The 24,982-nt window shown below is 50.3% G+C and overlaps 1 protein-coding gene across 5 annotated transcripts in view; it reads left to right on the top strand.

Annotated features, from left to right (window-relative positions):
* NFATC2 (nuclear factor of activated T cells 2) overlaps window positions 1-24,982 on the top strand; it is a 160,933-nt gene that overhangs the window by 61,890 nt on the left and 74,061 nt on the right. For all 5 annotated transcript variants that reach the window (XM_055545328.1, XM_055545327.1, XM_055545330.1 and 2 more), the window contains exons 4-5: window positions 21,475-21,677; window positions 22,544-22,716. In XM_055545328.1, the coding sequence (XP_055401303.1) occupies window positions 21,475-21,677; window positions 22,544-22,716 (376 nt within the window). The remainder of the gene's footprint in view (window positions 1-21,474; window positions 21,678-22,543; window positions 22,717-24,982) is intronic.

The raw sequence follows: 24,982 nt of genomic DNA, 5'->3' as shown, positions 1-24,982 counted from the left end.
TGTAGCAGAAGAGCAGCTGGCTGGGGAAGCCTCTGGACTGGCCTTTGGTTCCCAGCTGTAACCCTTCCGAGCTGGGTGCCTTGGGCGGCTTACTTCACCTCTCTGAGCTACCGTCTGGGGGTGTCACAGTGCCCGGTGCCAGGCTTGGCCTGGGCGGCAGCGTGGGCCCCACCCCTTCCTCTCTGTTCTAAGGACTCATGAGCCAAATGAGTGAGTGATGACCCTGAGCTGCCTTAGAGAAAGGCTTGAAATGGGTGATGGTAACGCAGACATTTATGGAGCACTCACTATGTGCCGGGTGCTGTTCTAAACCTCTTTGCGTGTATTATTTAATCCCCGAGGCAGTGAGCACACCCGAGGTGGGCGTCTGTTTCTACCCTTGTACAGACAGGGTGGTGCTCTGTAGCCCCAGTGAGTGTCAGACCTGAGACACAGATGGGGCCTGAGAAAGCTGACGGTCAGAGACGCTGGGTTCCGGGCCAGGCACTTTGCTGGGTCTTTCTGCCCATCCTGGTAGGAGAGCATCCTGGTGCCAACGTCAGCACGGACGAAGGGGCTGTGCGGGGACTGAGCTGGACTCGGTGCTGCCTCCGCACGCTGACCTCTCGGCTGGGTCTTCTCAGGGTGTTGGACCAGGCGGCTCTTTCTGCAGAGCTGCCTGGGATGGAGGAGCTGGCTTGCGTCCAGAGCCATAATGGGAGGATCTCTCCTCCTGCGAGAGAGGCGTCACCGGTCCATCTGGGGCGTCACCCCAGAGTGGGAAGGTGAGCGGAATGGTCTGCGAGACTGAAGCGATTTCTCTGGTACATCATTAATTTCCCATTATTCAGACATGACATGATGCCACTAAACCTCATCCCGTGTCCACAACAGCCCTGTGAAAACACAGGGAAGAGGGTGGCTAACGTGCATTGAGCCCTTACTATGTGCCGACGTGGTTGTAAGTTGCCCGTGTGTAACAACTCATTTCCTCTTCACGAGTCTATGGAATAGGCAGGCACTGTTTCCATTTTACACACGCAGACACGTTTTTAGAGGGTCTGAGTGGCTTGTCCCAGGTTACCAGCCAGCGAGTTCAGCAGCCAAGACTCGAGCTTGGGTCTGCCAGCTCCCAACCCCGCCCCCGGTCTACACCGCTGGCTTCCACTGCTTTGAAATCCCTTCTTCTGGTTTCCTGATGACAAATCCAGGGCCCAGAAGCTTTGGGTGACTTTGCAAACGCCACATGGTCCACCAGACACCCAGGCTTGCAGGCTCAGCACCCTGGCCTCTCAGAGATGCTGGCCCCAAACTGAGGACGCCAGCACGCAATGCTCCGACTCCGTGGGCCCGCGGACACGGCAGTGACCGGAGGACACGGGGCGACATGAAAGGAAGGCGCTCGGCCTTGACAGGGGCCCAGCCCCGGCGCTGGCTGGATGCAGTTAAAAGGAAAGTTCCCGATAAGGAGATGCTTTATCACGCCTCTTGACAGGCGGCGCTTCCTCCCTTTTGCAGCTCGAGCCTTAAACCGCTTCCAAGCCCCTGGCGTGAGGCCTCGGCCGCCTCCCCTGCTCTCCGTCCCCCCCCTGCCCCCAGGGCTCCGGCGGGCGGGGGAGGCCATTAGCCATGGGAGTGGGCCTGGGGGTGGGTGGGTGCCAACCCTTTGAAACCATCCAGGGGGCGGCCCACGCCGCCCTTATCTTGGCCTGTTGGTGTTTCTGGGCCGGAAAAGGGAAGCGCAAAGAGGAAAGCCTTTCTCCTGTGGCTTTTGTATTTGGTTCACATTAAATGAGGCGGGGTCGGGGTTTTGTTGTTTGTTTTCCCACTTTTCAGCGCGAGGATGACGGATGGCTCTTGGTGGTGCCGGCGCCCGGTTCTCTGGGGGTGGCACGCCACCCGCCCGGCCGCGCTCATGAGAACCCACCCCCGGCTGTGGCCGGAGTCTCTGCTGCGGCTCCTGGACAAGCCTGGAGGGGAGGGCTGTGCTGGGTCCAAGTGGGGGTCCCTGGGCTCCTGGGGTTAGCCCCACGGAGCTCCGCCAGCGCCCGGCGGTGCCAGGGTGCGGAGGGCTGTGAATTCATTCACTCCGGGCCCTGGCAGCCAGCGGCCTTGTCTAGACAGGAAGATGTGTGTGATCGGATTGAAAGACCAGGCTCCTGCTGGGTGAGAAGGAGCCCGGAGCTTCGGGGGCCCAGGATCCGGCCGAGGGACGTTTCCGGAGCTGTGTGTGAGGGGTGGGCCACGGGGAGATGGGGCCAGACCTAGAGAGATCCTTAGGTCTTTCCTGGAGAGAGGGGCGGGGCCTGTGTGCTTGCCCCCCATCAGTGGGACAAGAGTGAGAAGTGGATAGATGGATGCCCGAGCAGGTATGCATGTTCACAGATGTGTGTAGAGACCCGTGTCTACCCAGGGGGTGCCCCTGCTGGTTTCTACTAGTTTATGGGAGTCTACTGTGAAGTTTTCAGGATTCTGCTATGTTTTCCTATAATCTGTGCCTCTGAGGTTATTTATATCCAATGTTTCCCTACAGTGGAAATCATCTGTAGGGTCCACCACTGAACATCCCTTCCCAAACCCGGTAACTTTCCATAAGTGAAAGTCGCTCAGTCGTGTCGGACTCTCTGCGATTCCATGGAATTCTCCAGGTCAGAATACTGGAGTGGGTAGCCTTTCCCTTCTCCAGGGGATCTTCCCAACCCAGGGATCGAACCCAGGTATCCCACATTGCTGGCGGATTCTTTACCAGCTGAGGCCGCCAGGGAAGCCCCAGAATATTGGAGTGGGTAGCCTATCCCTTCTCCAGGGGATCTTTCCGACCCAGGAATTGAAGTGGGGTCTCCCATATTGCAGGTGGATTCTTTGCCAACTGAAATCAACCATGGTGGGAATATTTACAACATGAAAATCAGCAAACCCTACAAACTGAGCTTTTCCCCATGGAGAGCGGGTTGTCAACCACTTAGCCCAGCTCTGGGGACCCCACAGGCGCACACACAGAATAAGGAGGACGGGCAGGCTGTCCCACGGCTCCCTGAAAACATGGCCGCTTTTGGTTCCAGGAACACGTGTCAGTTTTACGCCTTGGTGGGTTTTCTTTTTCCACTTCCTTCTCTGCACACGGGACCCCTCTGCTGGCACACAGGCAGGGCAGCGGTACCTTTTCTTCTTGCAGAGCTTCTCAGCTCCTTGAGCAAAAGGTTTGCTGAGCCTTTCCTGTGTCCGGCGCTGATCAAGGTAGATCTTTAGCCAGTCCCCTGATGATCGCCTGGCTCCCAGGTCTGCCTGTGCTTTCCCCAGCACTGCCTCTGATGGACTTCTACGTCAGTTAGTGTTCTTCAAACTGGGGTTCCCTGGGGCTTCCTAGTCAATGAATTCTGTGGTATTTAATCAGCATTTTAGAAAAACATTTATAATTGTTTTCTTGGCACCTTTATTTTTCTGTGCATTTATGTGTACCTTTGATTGCTGACTGATGATCCTGATTCCCTATTTGTGGTAGAGACATAAAGTTGAATTAATTTTTATTCTTTAAAAATTTTTAATTGTGGAAAATTTGAAATATATATTAAATGAGAGAGAATGGTATGATGAACCCCCTACCTACTTATCACTTAACAACTATCAACATTCTGTCAGCATTTTCTACTGGAGAGTTTTGAAGAGCGTTATTGTATATCCAGATATTTCTAGTAGCTTTAACTTGAGTTTATTAATTCTTTTTTAACATTTTAAAATTGAGATATATTTGAGGTACAATGTTATATACTTTATAGGTATACAGCATAGTGATTCATAATTTTTAAAGGTTATATTCCACGTATAGTTATTATAAAATATTGGCTCTGTTCTCTGTATTGTACAAGATAACCTTTTGGTTTATTTATTCTTATACATAATAGTTTGTATAACTGTTTATGGTGTACATACAGAATGAGCAAACTCCAGGAGATAGTGAAGGACAGGGGAGCCTGGCATGCTGCAGTCCATGGGGTGGCAAAGAGTCCGACACAACTTAGGGACTGAGCGACGGCAGCCTTCTATAAATATTTGTATAGCTACATATTATGCAAAAGATGTAAAATGTATTTTAAAATGTTTCTACAAGTAAAAATGCAAGTTACATTGTAAAAGAGAAAGATTAGGTAACTAGCGGCCCAGTAACAGCTTAGGAACACGGCCAGAGAGTGAGCGAGGTCTGGGGACATTGTGTGGCCGCTGTGGGTCTCCCCGGCTCTGAGGCAGCAGGAGCAGAGTATCATACTAGGGTCAGAAGGGTGGACCTTGGACGCAGACCCGTGTGCTTGGAACCCTGGCTTCTCCCTTCCTGACTGTGTGACTTTGAACAAACTGCCTAACCTCTCTGCGCCTCAGCTCCCTCATAAAATAACAGTGTCTGCCCCACAGGGTAGCCACGAGGCCTGGATGGGCTGATAGCTGCTGAACAATGCCCAGTATGTAACGAGCACTCGGGACATCATTAGGTGCTTCTGTTGTTATTAGGATGATGATTAATTATAGCATCCCCCATTATACAAATTTTCCCTAGACTGGCTTTTTTTGTTTGTGTGTGAATAGAGAGTGCTCAACAAATATTTGTTGACTTGAGTTTTTAATTTTTAGAAAACTGCCAGGCCTGGCACCTTTCAACCAGGAAAAAGCAATTCGGAAACCAGACAGAAAGTAAGCAGCGATTTTATTTCTAGCGCACACCATCGTCACCCCCGTGTGTGTCAGACAGACAGCCTCTCTAGACACTCATTCCAATTGTGCCTAAGAGGGCGAGCAGACTGGAGTGTTATTGCCTGAAAGGTTTCTGAGCGGTTGGATCTTTTGACTTTCTGTCTGTGGCACTTTCTTTCAGATTGACTTCAGTACTGGCTCTTAAGACAAATCAATTTTTATGAAGCCTTGTGCACCAAAATGTCTACTCTTTGAACCTTGAGTATTTTTTAAATTGAGGTTCACCTAAGAATGGTCATCTTATTCCCATTGAAAGGCAGTCGAGGGGGACGTGAAGGTGTGGAGGAAATGGTAGGATGGTGGGACGGTGGGTCTTTCAATTAGGCTTAGGTTACATCTGCCGGAAACCCCAAATAGCTGCTTCAAACACTCAGAAGCTTGTTTTCTTATGGGGACAGTCTAGAGATAGGTCCTCCAAAATACTAGGAAGTTATCAGGCATCCAGGCTCCTCCTGCCTTCCTGTTCTGCTCAGGGTCGCCTCACAGTCCAAGATGATTGTTGGAGCTGCTGCGTCGCATCCGTATCCCAAGCAGCACACTTCCAGGAAGAAAGAAGGCAGGACGAAAGGGGCCCTCTCCCCAGTTAGCTTCCTCTCAGGAACCTTTGTGCAAATCCTCTCCACACTTTTGTTTACATCTCATTGACTCATACCTAGTAATGTGGCTGCATGAATCTGCAAAGGGGCTGGGAGGTGTGGGTCTCAGATGGGCTTGTTGCCACCTGAGGTAACAGAGATTCTGTTACTGAGGAAGGGGAAAGGGATAATGGGTGGAGAGCAAGTGGTCTCTGCCCCAACAGATGACCTTGAAGAAAGACATTATAACACTGCCTTTATAATACAATTTAAAATTTTTGAGAGACGTGAGTCCTTCCTGTATTATCTGGTTTTCCATAGCCTGAGGCCTAGAGAGTGCTACTGGATGTCAGTTCGTTGTGTCTGACTCTGCGACCCCACGGACTGTAGCCCGCCAGGCTCCTCTGTCTGTGATATTCTCCAGGCAAGAATACTGGAAGAGGTTGCCATTTCCTAGTCCAGGGGATCTTCCCGACCGAGGGCTTGAACCTGCGTCTCTTACCTCTGCTGCACTGGCAGGCAGGTTCTTTACCACTACCGCTATCCTAGGACACCGGAGAGCTAAGAACAGGGCTTTGGGAGGGGTCCATGGAGGATGCTTCCTGATGAGAGGGCAGGAAAGGTCTAGGATGGATGATCCCAGAGGGGTGATTTTGTTCTCAGAGGGCATTTGACAGTGTCCGGAGACTATTTTTGGTCATCACAACTGACTTGGGCAGGGGAGCATCTTGTGGGTGGAGCCAGAGATGCCGCTAAACCTTCATAATGCGCAGGACAGTTCCGCCCGCGTGCCCCACCCCCCATCCCTGCACCCAGACTGAAAAAGTGAAAGTTGCTCAGTCGTGTCTGACTCTTTGTGACCTGGTGGACTGTAGCCTGCCAGGCTCCTCTGTCCATGGGATTCTCCAGGCCAGAATACTGGAGTGGGTACCTGTTCCCTTCTCGGGGGGTCTACCCAACCCAGGAATCGAACCCAGGTCTCCCACATTTCAGGCGGATTCTTTACCAGCTGAGTCACCAGGGAACCCCAAGAATACTGGAATGGTTAGCCTATCCCTTCTCCTGTGGCTCTTCCCGACCCAGGAATTGAACTGGGGTCTCCTGTATTACAGGTGGATTCTTTACCAGCTGAGCCCCGACCAGGGAAGCTCCACAGAGAATGAGCTGGCCCCTAAACCAACCTCAGTCAATCGTGCTGAGGCTGAAAAATCCCGATTCACCAGTTTTTCAAAACCCCACATCTTCAGTAAATTGTGGGACAGTGATAATCTCGGATGTCACCGTCCATCCGGAGAGGTACCTGATTCTCCACCCAGGGCATGTGTGGTCGGTCAGTCTTCTGAGAACAACTTTCAGCTTCACAGCCCTGCCCTGAGAGGCTGTCGGCTGAATGAACGAATAAATGAATGAGTGAATGAGCGCGGGGCTGCCTCCAGAGAGAGGTGAGTCAGGCTGGGTCAGCCCACATGCTTCCATCATGTGAGAGCCGGCCCCGAGTGGCTCCACACAAGAACGGGCTCCTTGTTCCTGGATGATGCGATCTGTTGATCTGCCAAAGGGGCCCTGCCTCTCCCCAGGTCACCGACAGAGGCCCGTCTCCACGCCGTCTCGCCGTGCGCAGGGTGCTAGGGTTATGCAGAGCCCTCCAAAAACCCACCCTTTGAAACGAAAGAAATTGGATCTTTAAAATCCCAAAATAGAGCGCTGAAGGGTACACATCATGTCTGCCTTCTCCTTTTTTCCTCTTTGTGGCAAAAGTGACTCAGAGTTTTTGGTCTGGATCCAGAGAGACCTGCGTGGCCTTTGGGGTGGGGGCAGGAGGGGTGTCATTTGATTGGGAATAACTCACTGTTTTAGTGCCTTGACTGGCTCAGCTGCCTGTCTTGCATTTCACAAGTTCTGGCATTTCCCACCCCACCATCTCTGGGTTCTTTTTCAGCTTTTGGCCCAAGGGAAAGAGGAGGGGCCAGAGTTTATGCCTCGCCCAGATGGCACTGTCTTTAGTGGAATGTTTATGTGAGCTGAGCTGCATTTTCTTTGGGATGTTTCACCAGAGTGTTCAGAGGGACTGCCCGAGAGCTGGCTGTGGGTTCTCGTCTCGGCATCCTCGGGTGTTCATGCAGCTGTGTTGGGTACTGCTGGTCAGAGTCAGATAGGTGCACAAGGGCTTCATGAGCTACTTCAGTCCTCCGTGGCCCCTTCCAGGGGGCACTCAATTTCTCCCCCTTCCCTGCTTCTCCCAGAGCCCAGGTACCCTGCAGACATCAGACACTTCGTTCCTCAATATCAGGTCGATGCCCTGGGCCAGAGGCTCATGGAGAAATGTTTTTGAAGCTTGCTCTTGCTTGTTGTCTGCTCTTTGGGTGAACACCAAGGCCCGTGTCTCACCTTTCCTCACCATCTCCAAGAGGTTACCAAGTCAATGCCCTTTCAATTCAGTTTCTCCTATGTTCATCTCGAAATGCTACTGGAAAAGAGATTGTACACTTAATTTTTCCAGCCTGAGTTTGTCTCCTCTTTGACTTCCAATGGAGTCAGCCTGGTATAATATGTCTCTTTCATGGTGAGACACATTCCTGCAGACTGGCTCAAGTGGTAGTGAATTCAGGCAGACTCCAAACATGGGGATTCTCTTCTAGACATGAATAAGTCTCCTTTCTCAGGGTCACTGGAGGATGAATCACTTGGCAGTATGTGGAGCCACATAGGAACCTAAGAATTAATCTGTTCATTTATTTACTCAGCAAATATTTATTGAACATCTGCTATATGCCAGGTACTGTTCAAGATGTTGGGACATAGCAATGAATAAGCTTTCATTCTAGCAGACAGACAATCAGCAATGAGCCAATGCATAAGATAACACTTATCGAAGGAAATCAGCAGGATTGATGGAGTGACAGTGAGGAGGCTCTGCTTTAAAAAGGCTGCTCGGAGAAGGCCCTGGATTTAGGCTGAGACCTAAAGACTCGGTTGCCAGCCATGGGAAGACCTGGGGGAAGAGCGTTCTAGGTTGGGGGAGTGTAAGTGCAAAGGCCCTGGGGTAGGAGTAAACTCTGTGTGTTTTAGGAGCAGCATGGAGGCCCATGTGGCCGGACCAGAGTGGGGAGATGAGGTTGGTGACATGGGCAAGGGCCAGATGATGCAGGGTTTTGTAGACTGTGATGAAGCTTTTGGATTTTCTAAATGCACCTCGGGGTTATTACATTTTAGAGACCAAAGAAAACTTTTCAAGGTGGTTTCTCCCAAGACCTTAGACTAGAAGGAAGAATTTCATGGTTTCTTCCAAGACCTTAGACTAGAAGGAAGAATTTCATTGTCCAAAGTCACCCAGCCGTAGGTGAAGGGATATTCATGAAAGTTGACATCTATTGAGTGCTTGCGACACGCTCTGTGTGTCACTGAAACCTCCCAGCAACCTAGTGAGGCTGTGTTATCATTAGTCCCATCAACAGATGAGGAAACTGGGGCCCTGAGATGTAAATGTCCTTCTTTGCTGTGATGGAGTCAGGGACCCATGCCAGGGTGTAACCCCAGACAGTCTGGCTTCTCCAGGGTTCCTGCTCTTCATCTCAGGGTTACACTGCTTCTACCCAGGGAGGAGAACAGAGAGATGTGACGAGTACTCGCTTGGCTTCTTAAAGCAGCAAAAAAACAAAACAAAACAAAACAACAACAAAAAAAACCCCAAACCCAAAGCTCCTTCCAAAGGTCGACTCTGAAAAGGCTTGCATATTTCAGTCCAGCACTTCCAGACTCATCTCCTAGGTGACTCAGTCCTCCTTGGCCAGGAAAGAGAGTTGCTCAGGATGGGGGTGCCGGTGGGGAGCCGTGGCTGAGCCGACGTTTCTGTTGGGTGGACCAGAAGCTGGGGGTTGAGTGCACAGAGGGGTGGGTGGGGCCAGAGAGGGGAAAGTCGGTGTCTGGGTGGGCGGGGGCGGGGGTGCACACTGATCCAGTTTCTTTGTTCAAAGACCCCTGGGGGGCTCTGGGGAGAGGGCTGTGGGGTAGAGCACTGGGTCCTGAACCCCATTCAGCTCACGTGCCTGCCTCTGATCTCGCCACACTGTGTTCCCCAGCTTCCTCGGGGTTTCAAATGTGGACGTGGTAATTGGAAACAAATTTAGCGTGTGCCAGGCCATCGAGCCGCTCTCTTTAGTCGGCATGCTTGCTGTGCGGTAGATGTGTCTGTTTTTAATTTCCAGTGATGCGAGAAATATAGAATGACTTGATTCTTAATTTAGAATACCGAGAGAGACTGACTGGTTTTGTTTTCGAGCCCGTGCAAAACGTCTCATTCTCTTTTTAGGGCTCAGTGTGCTATTTTTCAAAACGTGGCCCTGTGGAAGTGGGGGGGCAGATAGGGATCGGGGTATTAAGAGGTACAAACTACTACATACAAAATAAATAAGCTACACGGATAGATTGTACAGCATGGGGAACAGAGCCAATATTTTATAACTATAAATGGAATATAACCTTTAAAATTTGTGAATCACTACACTGTACACCTCAGACTTATGTAACATGGTACAGCAATGATGCCTTGGTTGAAATAAAGTAAAATAAAACAGAATGTGGCTCTGGCAGAGAGGCCTCTGGCCCCAGAGGTCTCCTGCCAGGCTGAAGACCGCCCTGGCCGGGGGCATCCCCCACTTGGCTGAGAAAAGACAGAGGGCTCGGCCCCGTCACACCCTGGAGATGCTGCCGCCTCTTTTTGGAGCAGGGGGAGTCCAGGTGCAGTTGTCCAACCAGCCGAGTCCTGCCCACACTGAGCGGGACACAATGGTCTCTGCGGGCCAGGAAGATAATTGTGGTGCCCGCGTGGGCAGCGGAACCGCCCTGTGTCTTGGAGAAGGAGGGCAGGTCTGGACGGATGACAGCCGCTGAAACTCTTCCCACGGGTCTCCCCTCCCGGGGTCGTGCGCGTGTCCAGCACCTGCGTGCTGTTCTAGGCCCTGCAGAGGCCTCGGTGAGCAACATAGGGAAGTTGCTGATGCCCTAGTAGGGGAGGGGAAAAAAATCACATAAATACATCTCGGAGCGTCTGGCGATGACGAATCTCTGTTGCAACACAAAGCCACGGGTGGGTGGGTGAACTGTGAGATGGGCATGGGCTGCCGTGTTGGGATGAGCAGTCAGGCAAAGCCTCTCTGATGGGAGGTCAGCTGGGGAGAGGCTTGAGAGAGCACGGGGATGAGCCCTGTGGGCGTGGGGGATGAGCGCCCCAGGCAGAGGGAGCACTGCGTGCCCAAACCCGGAGGCCGGAGTGTGCCCGTGCTGCCCGGCTTGCTGGAGGGCAGCAAGACCCCTGTGGCTGCAGCGGAAGGACCCGGGAGGGTGGGCCCGAGGTAGAGGGTCTTCTGAGCCACGTTAAAGACATTGGCTTTGTGATCTGAACGAGATGTTTGCCCTTGGCTGGGGTGGGGCGGGGGTGTTGAGCAGAGAAGCGACAGTATAGAATGTACAGTGGTGTTTTTTTTTCCCCAAATATTTATTTACTTGGCCATGTCGGGCCTTCGTTGCGTCCCGCGAGATATTTTGTCCTGGTGCACGGACTCTAGTTCCGGCTCACGGGCTAGGCAGTAGCAGAGTGCGGGCTTCGTTGCTAAGCAGCTTGTGGGATCTTAGTTCCCAGATCGGGGATCGAACCCTTGTCCCCGCTTTTCAAGGTGAAGTCTTAACCACTGGACCACCAGGGAAGTCCATCATGTACAGTTTTAAAGTACATTCTAGCTGCTTTGTGCAGGAGATCACGTGAAAAGGGGAAGAGACGGGCAAGATGGAAGCAGAGAGACCAGGAGGGAGGTTAAGGTAGCAGTCCAGGCAGGAAATGGGCCCAGTGAAGAGTCTACCGCAATGGTCAGGGCAAAAGTTGGTGGTAACTGGACTTGAGAGTCACTGGGTTTCCAACGTTGAGCCACCGAGACTTGCCGCTCCCCTGGAGGTGGTGTGTGGGTGCTTCTCTGCTGGTGTGGGCCCCCTCCCCTAGACTCGAGGGGGCCCTGCTGGCACCTCTGCCTGCCCCTTCCTTTGCTGGCGGCCTCCCCCTTGGACTCCTGCTTCTGGGTTTCTGTGGGTGGGTGCTGAGTCCTGTCTTACAGGATGGGATGGTCCGGGGCACATGCTTTTATGCCTTTATCGCTTTTGTTTCCTTCTTTGTGGCTTTTAAAAGAAATGTCCGGGTTTACAAAGGGAAAAGCTGAGGGGCTCACTTTGTCTGAATGGATTTTTGGCTTTTCTCTTCTTATGTTACACCTTCTTTTGTGTTGAACTGTAACCCACATATTGGGTTCAGGGGAGCTAAAACCATGGGGTCCGACTGAAGCCCACTAGACATTGTAAAGTAAGGCCTGATTTCTTCTCTACTTTTATTTTGGATATACACTTACACACCACACATACACATAAACACACGTCCCTTCTCCACTCTAGAGACACAACAGATACATTCGTTCTTACGGTGATGTTTTATTTTGGAGACTATTCTATATCCGTATATAAAAAGCTTCCTGAGGATGCCCCGTATGGTTGCCTAGCTTGTGCACTGCACAACTCCAGGGGTTGCCATTCATATTCACTGTGGTGCTGGTCCCCAGCATACTCGTTCTTTTTTTTTTTTTATAACAGCGTTATAGACCATGATGCACTGTTCCTGATGTAACTGGTGCTCTTCTGATGGACCTTTAGGTTGCTTCCAGTATTTTGCTGGTTTAAAGAGCGCTGCATTTAATAACCTTGTCATTAGTTTTTTGTTGCACATCCATGGGATAACCCACTCACTAGGAGCAGAATTACTGTAGCCAAGGGAGTGTAGTAATTTGTAATTTTGACAGATAACTGCAAAATGGTCTGCCACAGGTTTGGGCACACCCTGTTTCTGCGGGCTCTGCTCTTGGGTTCCTGCATTTCCACCAGGTCAGCTCTTACCTGGGTGACACCCTTGTTCCGTCTTTTGCGTCAGTCGGACATGGAGCAGATGAAGGAAATATCCTTCCTGCCGTAGACGTGGGTTCAAATCTCTGCACTGCAGCTTGCTCAGTTGGGCATCTCTGAGCCTCCATTTCTTCTTCAGTAAAAGGGCAGTTAGTTGTTCATGGAACTTGAGGAGGATGGAAAGGGACCGGACAGGCAACAATTAATTGGGCCTAATTATATCCTGCAGTTATGGGAAACGCAGCAAAGAAAACTGTTACTGGGAACCCCCACCTCATCCAGGGAGCAAGGAAAGACTTTCTTGGGAAATAGTATTTGAGCCACACTGCATTGTGACTCGGAATTAACTCGGGGAGAGGGTGTTTCTGAAAGGTCAGACGCAGGGAGCCCGTGGTGAGGGCTGGGGGCATGATGTTGGGTGGGGGGCCAGATCGCACGTGGTTGTGGTGCAGCCGGTGGGGGCTGGGAGTTTAGAAAAAGTCATTCTGGCCTCAGAACAGAAGATGATGTGTGAGGACCAGGGAGAATGCAGGGAGACTCCTTAGGAGAGAAACAGTGGTGTTGTGGATGGAAGTGATGCATGGGGAAATGGTGATGGATTTGAGTGCCCTTCAGGAAATCACATTGATAGGACTTTGAGACGGAGCCACTATGGAGGTGAGGCACAGGGAGGATTAGGGAGGAGGGATGAGTTAGGAATTTTAATGATGTTTTTAATATGTGCTCATTAGGTGGCTATGTAATGCTTGTTGGGACCACTGAGACCAGTACACTCATGGACTAGTTTTCCTGGTGTGTGTGTGTGTGTGATGGGAGTGTGGTTGGGGTAGCAGGTGTGTGTGTGTGTGTGTGTGTGTGTGTGTGATGGGAGTGTGGTTGGGGTAGCAGCTGTGTGTGTGTGTGTGTGTGTGTGATAGGAGTGCGGTTGGGGTAGCAGCTGTGTGTGTGTGTGTGTGTGATGGGAGTGAGGTTGGGCTAGCAGCTGTGTGTGTGTGTGTGATAGGAGTGTGGTTGGGGTAGCAGCTGTGTGTGTGTGTGTGTGTGTGATGGGAGTGCAGTTGGGGTAGCAGCTGTGTGTGTGTGTGTGTGAGAGATGGGAGTGAGGTTGGGGTAGCAGCTGTGTGTGTGTGTGTGTGTGATAGGAGTGTGGTTGGGGTAGCAGCTGTGTGTGTGTGTGTGTGTGTGATGGGAGTGCGGTTGGGGTAGCAGGTGTGTGTGTGTGTGTGTGTGTGATAGGAGTGTGGTTGGGGTAGCAGGTGTGTGTGTGTGTGTGTGTGACGGGAGTGCGGTTGGGGTAGCAGCTGTGTGTGTGTGTGTGTGTGATAGGAGTGTGGTTGGGGTAGCAGCTGTGTGTGTGTGTGTGTGATGGGAGTGCGGTTGGGGTAGCAGGTGTGTGTGTGTGTGTGTGTGTGTGTGTGATAGGAGTGTGGTTGGGGTAGCAGGTGTGTGTGTGTGTGTGTGTGACGGGAGTGCGGTTGGGGTAGCAGCTGTGTGTGTGTGTGTGTGTGTGTGTGTGTGACGGGAGTGCGGTTGGGGTAGCAGCTGTGTTCTGCAATTTTTTACATCTAAAAATAAAGGCAGAATTTGGGATCCATGTGCGTTTGTAACAGACCTTCGCCCCGCGTGCTGTGTGGCAGTTGGGAATTACAGTGAAATATCCCCATGGGCTTTTTCCTTCTTTCACAATGTAATCTTTGAGGATGATACCAGTTTCCTAATATTCCAAATTCGACAAAAAAAAAAAATGCTACTTAACATTGTTAAAATTTGATTTTAGTAAAATTCAAAACAGTTTCCTTGGCCAGTTGCCATTTTGAAAATCAATCCCACATTTTAGATTTGATGGCAGCCTCATGCATCTGAGAGTATTTAAAAACTCTGAACAGAGTTGATAGAGGAATGGTTTTCAGAGAAGTGTCATTTCTGAGTTCTCATTGCAACATTATATAAGAGGGAATGCTCGAGCAACCCAAATGCCCAACTGCAGGGGGCTTAAAGCTGTGGTCCAAACACACGATGAACACAAGGGGTGCAGGGAAGGGCAAAATTTAAGGTAGCACTCACTCTCAGGTACCCAGTTTGCATTTGCACAGCCCTGAGAGCCAGTGCCTCCTTAAATCATGTGCCTAGGCACCTCACTAGTCTTGTGCCAATCTAAGCCCCGGGAGATTCTATACAGTCATTTGCGATTGTCCCATTAAACAGCATTTAGCGACAAAGGGCAATGGTCACACCATATCTAAAATAGAATCCCAGCTGTGCTTCCCTAGAAGCACATAGAAGAAGAGTGTGGAAAGACGTATACCAAAATGCGTATTTATTTTGCAGGAGTATTTTCTCTGTGTTGTTCTATTACTAAGTCATGGACAACTCTTTGTGACCCCATGGACTGCAACATGCCAGGTTCCCCTGTTCTTCACTATCTCACGGAGTTTGCTCAAACTCATGTCCATCAAGTCGGTGATGCATCCAACCATCTCATCCTCTGTCATCCCCTTCTCTTCCCGCCTTCAATCTTTCCCAGCATCAGGGTCTCTTCCAATGAGTCAGTTCTTTGCATCAGGTGGCCAAAATATTGGAGCTTCAGCTTCAGCATCAGACCTCCCAATGAACATTCAGGACTGATTTCCTTTAGGATGGACTGGTTTGATCTCTTTGCTGTCGAAGCGACTCTCAAGCGTCTTCTATAATTCATGTATTTTTATATTGTCCATTTTTCCTACAGTTTATGATGAGCCCTTATTACTTTCATAACAAGACAATGCACGTGTCATCATGTACCAGTGCCCTTTGATCTGGGCATCAGGACAGTTAAGTTGCCGCTAAGAGTGGGCAGAGCTTGAATTTGGGGGTGAGGGTGGGTCTTATGAGCTTTCTCTGGGAAACTGGGGGTCTCTGAGATGCAGACACCATTCCTTGTATTCCTTGTTCCTTTGAGTAGGTGGGATGGACCCGCCTGTCTTAATAGACACAGTCTGAGATCTGGGAGCATCTGGAGGCGGCTGACAGAGAGGAGGTGGGTCTGGCCGCGTCCCTGCGGTTCCACCGATGGCTTTGGAGCTGTAGGGTTACGAGCAAGTGGCTTAATCCCGCTAAGCCTCAGCCCTCTCACCCCAAAAGAGATGCCCTGCCTTTCCCTCTGGACGCTGCTGTGCGGGTGCAATCAGCTCTGACACCCGCCTGCCTGTGGAGCAGACCCTCGTGGTCAGAAGCACCCCCTTCTTCCTGGAATCTTGTCGACTGCCTGGGAAATTACAAGACGCGGTACACATTCGCTCTCATCTCGGCTGCAGCGAGTGGAGCCTCTTCTGCTTTGGAAGCTCGCTGACTTTGAGCTTCTGGGTTGCCACGGGCGGGCAGGCAGGCGTCGGCTATGGCTGGGAGGCCACCCTGCTTGCCAAGTGCCCCTGCAATGACCTTATCTTTGGAGAAGCCTGAAAAGAGGCCTCAAGACCCTGGTCTTCCTCTAATGGGGGACCACAGGGTGTTTGGGACCTCAGGGGTGGGTCATGCCTTCCCAAGACATCAAGCTCTGTTTGCAAGACCCAATCACTCAGTTTTTGAAGAAGCAAGTAAATCGCTATATGTTCTTATCAAACCTCCAGAGAACTGGCAAGGCTCCCCCGGAATGCACATGCTCTGGGCACCTTCTGCCACCTTCTGGGGAGGGGGAGGGTGGCGAGGGGAGGGGAGGCTGTCTTTTGAGGTTAGGTGGTGTGGTCCTCCCAGCCCTCCACATCAGGGGCTTTTCAGCTGCCCACAGAGACGAGGGGGTGAGTGCCTGGGTTTCACCATGCGCGAGCGTTTCGCGTTGCTTTTCACGTGTTGAGTCTTTCACATTCTTTCTTCACTCCTCCATTCAGTTCTGTCGTATCACCTCCGTGTTTTGAGTTGCATCATCCTCTGATGACAAGAAGTCTTGTTTCGTGGGCACCTCCTGTGTGCTGGGCTTCAGGGCCCTACAGAGGTCACCTTATTTAGCCTTCAAAGAGCCCTGGGAAGTGGGAGGTGATGTCCCTGTTTCACAGGAGCAAACGGAGGCTCAGCGAGGTGGGGTCGCTGCTTTGAGGTCACACAGCTGCTTGTAAGAAGCAGGGCCTGAATGGAGAGCTGTGTGTATCTGACCAAACATGAAATCCCTGCTCCCACCCTCCCTGGGAGGGGGAGCTCACGTGGGTGAGGTGGGCTCCGTCTGCGCACGTGGCATCAGCTAGTCCAGCTTAACCAGAGGCTTCTCCGAGACCTGGAGAGTTCCTGCTGAAAGCAGCAGGTTCCTCTCTCAAGAAGCAGCGTTATTTGTTTTGGTTGCTGTTGCCCGTTTCTCTGCTTCCCTCCCTCCGCCCGCCTCCCCCGCTTCTTGTTCAGCAGGAAGAACACTCTGGATCTTATCATTTAGCACTGGCTTGTGTCTCCTTTGAGAACCCAGTCTGCTCTTTCTGACCCGTAGCTGTAGATGATAAAGCAACTGTGAACCCACCAGATGGCAAGGACAGAGACAGCACCCTGTGGAAATGGACTTAGAGCCTGGAGGTCCAGAGCACTCTGCCCTGCACGAACAGTGCCCACTGAGGTGCACTGCCAGGACCTCGCCAGTCTCAGTGCCCTCATGTATAGAATGGGCCCGTCCTGCCTAGAATTGCTGCCACACGTGTGAAACGTGGAGTCTGGTCCTTGGCCTTGTGGGCAGCGTATGCTTAGCCACCGCACTGTTGTTGATGGTGGCCATTGACTCTTAGTGATCACGCTGAGCAAAACAAGCACACTTCCTTCTACCAAGGACTTCCTGTTCAAGCGGGAAGGAGAGATACTGAGCAAACTCACGACTAGCAATACAACGTCAGGTGGTAACGAAGGGACTATTCCAGGGTGTGTTAGTGAATCTTTAAGATCCACTTTTCTGGAAAAAAGAGCCCCGGCTTTTAGCATTTGCTGATTTCTGTGGATGTCCTCACCGTGGTTGGTTTCAGGCTATCAAAATGATGTCTGGTGGCTCTTCAAAATTCCTGGAAGTTTAACCAACTGACTCTTGCTAGTCTGAAAGAGCTGGCTCCAGCACTAGGCATATGTAAATAGTGGTGGTTTGGGAGAGACCTGAAGATCTGAGAGCTAAAAGTACCAGTGGAAGAAGAGTATGCGAGCAGAGACGATGGCCATGCAAAGGCCCTGAGGTTGGAGAGAGCTTGTGTGCGCAGGGAACACAAGCTTGGCTGGTGTCGGCAGGAGCATAATGGGAGACAGATAGGAAGACAGAGGCTGGGCTGTTGGCAGCCTTACAGATACACCATGGCATCAAGTTTGAATTTTATTCTCAGGTCACAGGAAGTCTTTGAAGGGTTGTAAGCCGGGGTGGGGGGGGGGCGGTGGATGTCTTGGTCCGATTTGCATTTTTTTAGGGCTCAGTGGGTGGTTCTGTTACACACCAGCAGGAGGTCATCGAGAGAGCAGCAGTCATTGGGAGGGGGCGGTGGTGACCTGATTAACATGCCCCTGGGGAGGGGGGGAACCAGAGGTGGCTGGACTCAGAGCCTTGGGGCTGGGACAGATTCCATCTCCCACTGTTCTCTGGCTGTTTACCCTGAATGCACGCAGCCTGTGATTTCTGCTCTTAGGTCATGGGGAGGCGGACGGAGCCTCAGACCATTAGGGTCACTATCTATGCCACCTACTTTCCTCCTTGATTCTGACTGATTCTGTAATTACCACCTCCTGAGAAATCCAGAACAGCAGGTGAGGCGAGATGTTTATCTTGGGTCCAAATGCAAGGCAAGATCAACAAAAGCAAAATCTCTTCTGGACACTGCCCTTCTGTGATTTTTGTCTGCATCAGTACCTTGTTCTGCAATTTGCATGGGTGGGGGGTGGAAAGATAAGACTGACTGCATTTCCCCCTTTGCCCAAGGGTGCTTCTCGGGTGTATATCGGACATGTATGTAAATATTGTGGGTGTCAGCTTGTCAGCTTATGAAGAAGGTTGCCATCTGGCCCTGCTCCACCCTGAGCTTGCCTCTTGGTCTAGAGTTTAGAGGGGCACGAGAGATGCCCTCTTTCTGGACTGGCATCATCTGGTAGAACTTTCTGGAGGATGAAAACGCCTGTCATCTTGCCGTCCACCGTGGTGGCCGCACTTGTGCCTCCTGGGTGCTTGTCGTGTGTGGCTTGTGTGAGAAACGGACTTCTCAGTTCAATTTTTGTTATCTGCTGTCTTGAACAGCAAAACCCTAGACCACGTGTGATCATCTATTGCCCTGGAGCCTTGGGTTTATAGTTGACTAGACAGCCTACTGAACCCTTGTACAACTCTGTGGAGTTGTGAGTGAGTTGTCACTTGTCATAACCCCGCTTCCTCCCAGTTGCAGAGAAAGGGGCAGAGTCGCAGAAAGAGTACGGGATTTTCCCAGCACCTCTCAGCTGTGGAGTGGCCAGATAGGAACCCGGCTTCTAACTCTTAGCTCAGCATCCTTTTCTCTTTTCTGATGTATAATTTTCAAAAACCAGTGTTAAATTTCACAGGTTTCCAGGCAGCTCTTCTGCCTGTAACTTTGTGGATCAAGTTCAAGTCCTCTTTGACCTTGACCTCAACCTTGATCTTCTCCTCCATCCCTGGAAGTGATCATGGTATGGTCAGTTTGGAGCACATCCGTCCACACCTTTTGCTCTTGTATTTACATGAGTATAAATGAATGGATCAAAAGCATGCAGCATTAAAAATAATAAGTTGTATCCTGCTATGCATATAAAAAAATTTTTTTTTTTACAAGTTGCTTTTCTCTTTCAGTAGTATGTCTTCAATCTTCCTGGGCAAGGTCATAGATTTCTACCATACTGTTTTTTTAAACTGTTGCAGTCTTTCATAGCCAGGACATGTTATATTACTCAGAAGCCTAATTGATGAAACGAGGTTCATCTACTCTGTTCATGTCAGTAACCATTTTCGTGCTTACCTCTTGTATGCAGATTTCATCTAGGGTACATCCTGAGAAGTGGATTTATTAGGTCATAGGGAATATGTATTTTTAATTTTAATAGCTGCTACAAGAAAAATAGTTAAACCATGTATGTTCTTATCAGCTTCAGGAGAGTGTGTTCTCACAGCCTCCAGAATACCTGATATTATCAAATATCTACATGGGTGCTTCTCTAGTGGGTGAAACATGATACCCCATAGTTGTTTAATTTGTATTTTCCTGTTTACAAGGCAGGTTGAACGTCTTTTCTATGCTGATGGTCATTCGTTTTTCTGTGAGTCGCCTGTTCAAACCTGTTGTCTGTTTTGCTGTTGGGTTGTTATTAACTGATTTAGCAAATTGTCTTAGAATGCCTGCCACGTGCCAAGCATTATTCCAGGTGCTAGGGATTCCGTGGCAAGTTCAATCAATAGACATCCGTGCCTGCAAGGAGGTGATAGTCCAGTTGTAGGAGAAAGACCTAGGCAAAAGGAACTGAGAAAATAGGATGTTGTATGGGATGAAAAGAAGGGGAAGGAGTTAGGGAGAGCCACTGGGGGTAGGACTCGATTTTAAATAGGATGGCCAGGAATCTGGTCCTTTACTTACTCATTTGCAGTCATTCTTTTTTTTTAAATATTCACTTATTTGTTTATGGCTCTGTTGGGTCTCCGCTGCTTCTCACAGGTTTCTTTGGTTGCGGCGGGTGGGGGCTGCCCTGGAGCTGTGGCGCGTGGGGCTCTCCCCGTGGGGACTCCTCACTGTGGCAGCCTCTCTTGTTCCAGAGCCCGTGGGCTCAGTTACTCTATGGCACACGGGATCATCCAGGACCAGGGACTGAACTGGTTTCCCCTGCATTGCAAGGCAGACTCAACTGCTGGACCTCCAGTGAACCCCCTCCAGAGGCGAGCTCTGGTGAGAAGGTCACCAGAGGTGAACTACCCCACCCCCTTTCTTTCCCCCAGGAATAAGAACACTGAGCATCTGTGGTAGGTGTTAGGGATAAAACAAGGAACATAAACCTGGTCCCTGTGTTTTGGAACTTAGAACTGTTTTTTGTTTGGTGCTAAGCTTTCCTGGAGGGGTGTTCTGTAGCGTCCCAAGGTGGCTATGGAAACTCACAGATGCTATGATTGTGCCTTTTGGTGCGTTTGTAAAACTTAACCTCTGTATGAGCTAATGGTGTTTTGCAAGTGTCCAGTACCCACTTCTTAAAACTTAACAAGTTTGCAGTTTAATCTTCTACATTCCTCTGTGGCACCACTGCTGTCCCTGAGCCGAATTAATCTAGGGGGAATATTTGTTGCCATCTAAGAGTTAATACAGTGTTTAATGATTTCATTTATTTACTTGTTTTAGGCTTGTTTCTTTCTTCTCCTGTCCCCCACTCCGCACTAGATTCTAAGTTCCAAAATGCAGGGACCAGGTCTCTATTCCTTGTTTCATCCCTAACACCTACCACAGATGCTCAGTGTTCTTATTACTGGGAGAAAAGGGGGGGTGGTTCACCTCTGGTGACCTTCTCACCAGAGAAGTCCCCTCTGTAGGCATACTTTACATATTCTACTATTAATCCTTTGCCTATTATACGTTACACATATTTTCTTCCAGTCTTTAATTCTCTTTTAACCTCGATGACAGTACTTTTGCCTTGCTCTTTTTTAAAACTATGAAATTTGACTTGTTAATTGAAATATAGTCATATAAAAGTTGAAAGTTCCTTCTTCTGATCTTTCCAGGCAACCACGGTCAAGAGCTCTGGTTTATCTTTTCCAATTATTTTCTGTTCTCACTACCATCTCCGTGACCCCAGTCACCAGTGAAGCATAGTTTCTGGCTGTTTCTCCATAAATGCAGCTCTGATCTATCAGATTCTTTCTCAAGCTGCTTAATATTCATTTTTAGAGAGGGTCCCTGTAATTGATCCAAGTGTTCCCCTCTGACTGGCATCTGGGTGGCGTTCAGTTCTCCGTCACTCTAGACTCGGCAGCAGTCCTGTGTCCTCTCTGCCACTCGGGCGCGTCTCTGGTCTTTTCTGTCTGTTGGGACTCCAGCCACCATTGTTGTTCAGTCGCTCAGTCGTGTCTGACTCTTTGGACCTCGTGGACTGTAGCCCACCAGGTTCCTCTGTCCAGGGGATTCTCCAGGCAAGAGTACTTGAGTGGCTTGCCATTCCCTTCTCTGGGGGATCGTCCCAGCCCAGGGATCGAACCTGCATGTCCTGCACTGGCGGGCGGATTCTTTACCCCCGTGTGTTAATGGTGCTGTAACAGTTGGTTTTGTTTTCTCACCCTCAGCTCCACGGCTACATGGAAAACAAGCCCCTGGGGCTTCAGATCTTCATTGGGACGGCCGACGAGCGGATCCTTAAGCCCCATGCGTTCTACCAGGTACATCGAATCACAGGGAAGACCGTCACCACCACCAGCTACGAGAAGATCGTGGGCAACACCAAAGTCTTGGAGATTCCGCTGGAGCCGAAAAACAACATGAGGGCGACGTAAGGCCGGGGCGAGGGCGCCGGGTCCTCACAGGGAGGGGGTGGGCCGCATGGCCGAGGTGTGGGCTTGACTCCGTGGAATCGATGGGAGCAGCTTGATGGGGTCCCCAGTCTGTGATGGACCCACAGAGATTGCTGTTTTAAAAGTTTCCACCAGAAAAGCTCTAGATCCTGATATTTTTCAGGTGTGTTGAGAGGAAGGCTGCTTACACACCTTTAGATGATGTTGTTTGGAATGAGGCTAAACTTATTTTTATGAAAAGTATTTATTTGACTTAAAAATCATTAAGTAATAATGCAGGTAGGTCTAACCTCACAGGGCTAATATGCATGTTGCTAAAATGTGGGAAGCATTGCACCCGTGTGTTGGAGTGTAAACAACTTTATTCGAGACTAATCTCAAACTTGAGAACTGCAAGCAGCCTACGAAGAACTCCTGTTACATCGTTAACCTTTTCCACATTTGCTTTATGACTCTTTCTCCCCATCTCTCCGTTTTTTCCGGAACCGGCTGAGAGTTAGTTGCAAACATTATGCCTTTTTTACACCAAGGTGCATGTGTCAGATTCAAGGTGTTTGCTGGTGATACACTGTTCTTACTATCGCGTAGTCCATAACCAATTTTCCCCAGTTGCGTGTTTGAGTTTTTTCAGATACTTTTGAGAGGAGAACAGCTGGCATGCAGAATCTCCCTAGAGAAGTAACTTCCCCTGGGGAGTTTCCCTAATTGCTTTGTGTTAAGACCCCCCCATTGTGGTCTTAATTCCTGGCTGAACAACTTACTCGTATATTGCGGTCGCCCACTGTGGGTGACCTCCAGCTCCCTGAGATGGTCGGTGGTCAGTGGGTTCTCTCCTCTCCGGCAGCATCGACTGCGCCGGGATCCTGAAGCTGAGGAACGCGGACATTGAGCTGCGGAAAGGCGAGACGGACATCGGGCGGAAGAACACGCGCGTGAGGCTGGTGTTCCGGGTTCACATCCCCGAGGCCAGCGGAAGGATCGTCTCCTTGCAGACGGCGTCCAACCCCATCGAGTGCTGTAAGTTGGGTGCTGGGCAGGGCGGGTCTGTGGCAAGTGCCGTGGACACGACCTTCCACCCCGGGCCTTGGCGCCTGGGCACGGTGCCCTGCAAGACTGTGCAGGGCCCACAGGGATGAGCGGCGGCCCAAGTTGACCAAAGGGGCCAGAGGCCGAACACATTTCAGGGTTTCTCTCTGCTCTACTTGTGGAGGGTTCCATGTGAAAAACAATGTGGTTGAGAAGCAGCCCACTGCTTGGTTGAGAAGATTTGAAGTGTATACATGTTGGGCTGGTCTCAGAAAGGGCAGATGCAGGTGGAGTGAGTTGGCTGTACTGAGGGTCCTCTTGCTGGTCCTCTTCTCTTCTTTCAGTAGAATAATAACATCATCACGGTGGCTCTCGCTTACAGAATGGTGACCCCACCGGCCACGAGGCTGAGCGCTCAGTGTGCACTCTTCATGTCCTCGTGCCCTTTTAGAGAAGAAGGATGGAGATGAGGGGCTGGGTGACTTGTCCCAGCAGAGTGGGCTTTGAGCAGGAGCTTTGGTATACAGGAGCCAGGCATCCCCATCACCCTCAGTCCATCCGTGTGTTTCCTGAGACTCTGCTCACTGTCTCGTACGGTGCTGAGGGCCTGCAGATGAGTGTGGTGATGTCTCTGTCCTTCATGAGCCTGTGGTCTGGTAGAGATAAAGATACCCAGACAAAGATGCAGGAGACTTTCAGAATCCTCTATGGAGACGGGGGCCAAGATCTGCCGTTTGACAAGGCTCTGAGCAGAGACCTGGCCCAGCTCCCCCAGGCGTCAAAAAATGAAACTGTTTTGAGCTCATTCTTAGGTACTTTGGGCAAGTTTGTTGTTGGATTTTGTAGTTAGACCTGACAAAACTTACTGTCAGCTCAGCTTCTGAGCGTTTAGAAGTCATTTTAAAAAGCATAAAGAGGGAAAGACATAAACATTGTTACAGAACAAAAGCTGTTTATATAACTTTTGAAGTCTTGTTCTTCTGAGAATTTTTTATGTTAGAATAATGTTCCATATTCAGTTATGTTTCAGGGTTTTCTCCCCCTTTTTTACTGGACATTTTACCATAATTAGGTGTCACAAAATCAGCTCCCTACAGAGACCAGGGAGGTGATGGACATGAGTGTGGTGGGTTGTGGGGTCAACAGTAGGTATGGTGGAGACCGGGGGCCAGGATGGCCCGTCCCCCGCCTCAGTCGGCTGCTGTTACTCAAACCCAGCCGGCGTTTTCATGGGGGAGTGTCGACTCAGTGTGGCCAAATCTTCTGATTTTTTTTAAAAAAAGATAAACCTATAATCTCATGATTTTTATTTTATTACTGGAGTATAATTGTTTTACAGTGTATTCATTTCTGATGAACAACAAAGGGAATCAGCGGTAGGGGTACATATGTCCCCTCCTCTTGAACCTCCCCCCACCCCCTGCTTCCTCCCACACCTCTAGGTCATCATGGAGCACGGGGCTGAGCTCCCTGTGTTACACGGCATCTTCCCACAAGCCATCTTTGTTACACACAGTACTGTATATATGCCAATTCTACACTCCCAATTCATCCCTGATATTTTGAAAGCAGCAACAAATTCAAAACACTCTGTGGGTCAGCTGAGGACTGCACATGTCTTAGACTCATCAGAAGTAGTCTTAATCAAACACCCATGAGCAAAGGGAAAGTATGAATATTTTGTGCAGAACGCGTTGAGGAAGACTGGCCTTCAGCCAGCAAGGGGACCGGGTGGACCCGCTTTGAGAGAGAAGCTGGGACTTGGTCTCGATCGGTCCTCGGAAGAGGAGGAAGGAGGCCTGTGGTCTTTCCCCAGGCCGGTGAGTCAGGGTGGGGGTCAGGCTGGATCTGGTGGTGAGTCTGTGCTCTGATGTTAGAGAAGAGCCACCCAAAGGCAGACAACAAGGAAAAACAAGTGTTTGAAAAACATCATCTCAGAAGCCCTGGAATTCCCCTCCTCTCCCCAGCAGAGCCCGCCCTGGGCCCCCAAGTGCTGGTCACGGTGGCTGCCCCGCCCTGCTCTTGGTTTTGAACATCTCAAGATGTTTGGGGAAGGAAACTTAGGCTCTTCCTCGGTGATTGGGGGATTTTGAGAAGATAAGGTCTCCCCTTTCTGGCAGATGACTCAGTCTTCAGGATGGGGCTGTGGTTTTGCAGCAAGGTGGGGAGCCGGAGGAACCATTGACAGGAGCCCCGTCCCTCTCCATCTTTGGGTCCTTACAGTCCCTTTATCTCCTATCAGCCTGAGATTTTTAAG

Source organism: Bubalus kerabau, chromosome 13 (assembly GCF_029407905.1).
Source record: "Bubalus kerabau isolate K-KA32 ecotype Philippines breed swamp buffalo chromosome 13, PCC_UOA_SB_1v2, whole genome shotgun sequence".
Classification (NCBI taxonomy): Eukaryota; Metazoa; Chordata; class Mammalia; order Artiodactyla; family Bovidae; genus Bubalus; species Bubalus kerabau.
This window is presented reverse-complemented; position numbering and strand designations above follow the sequence as displayed.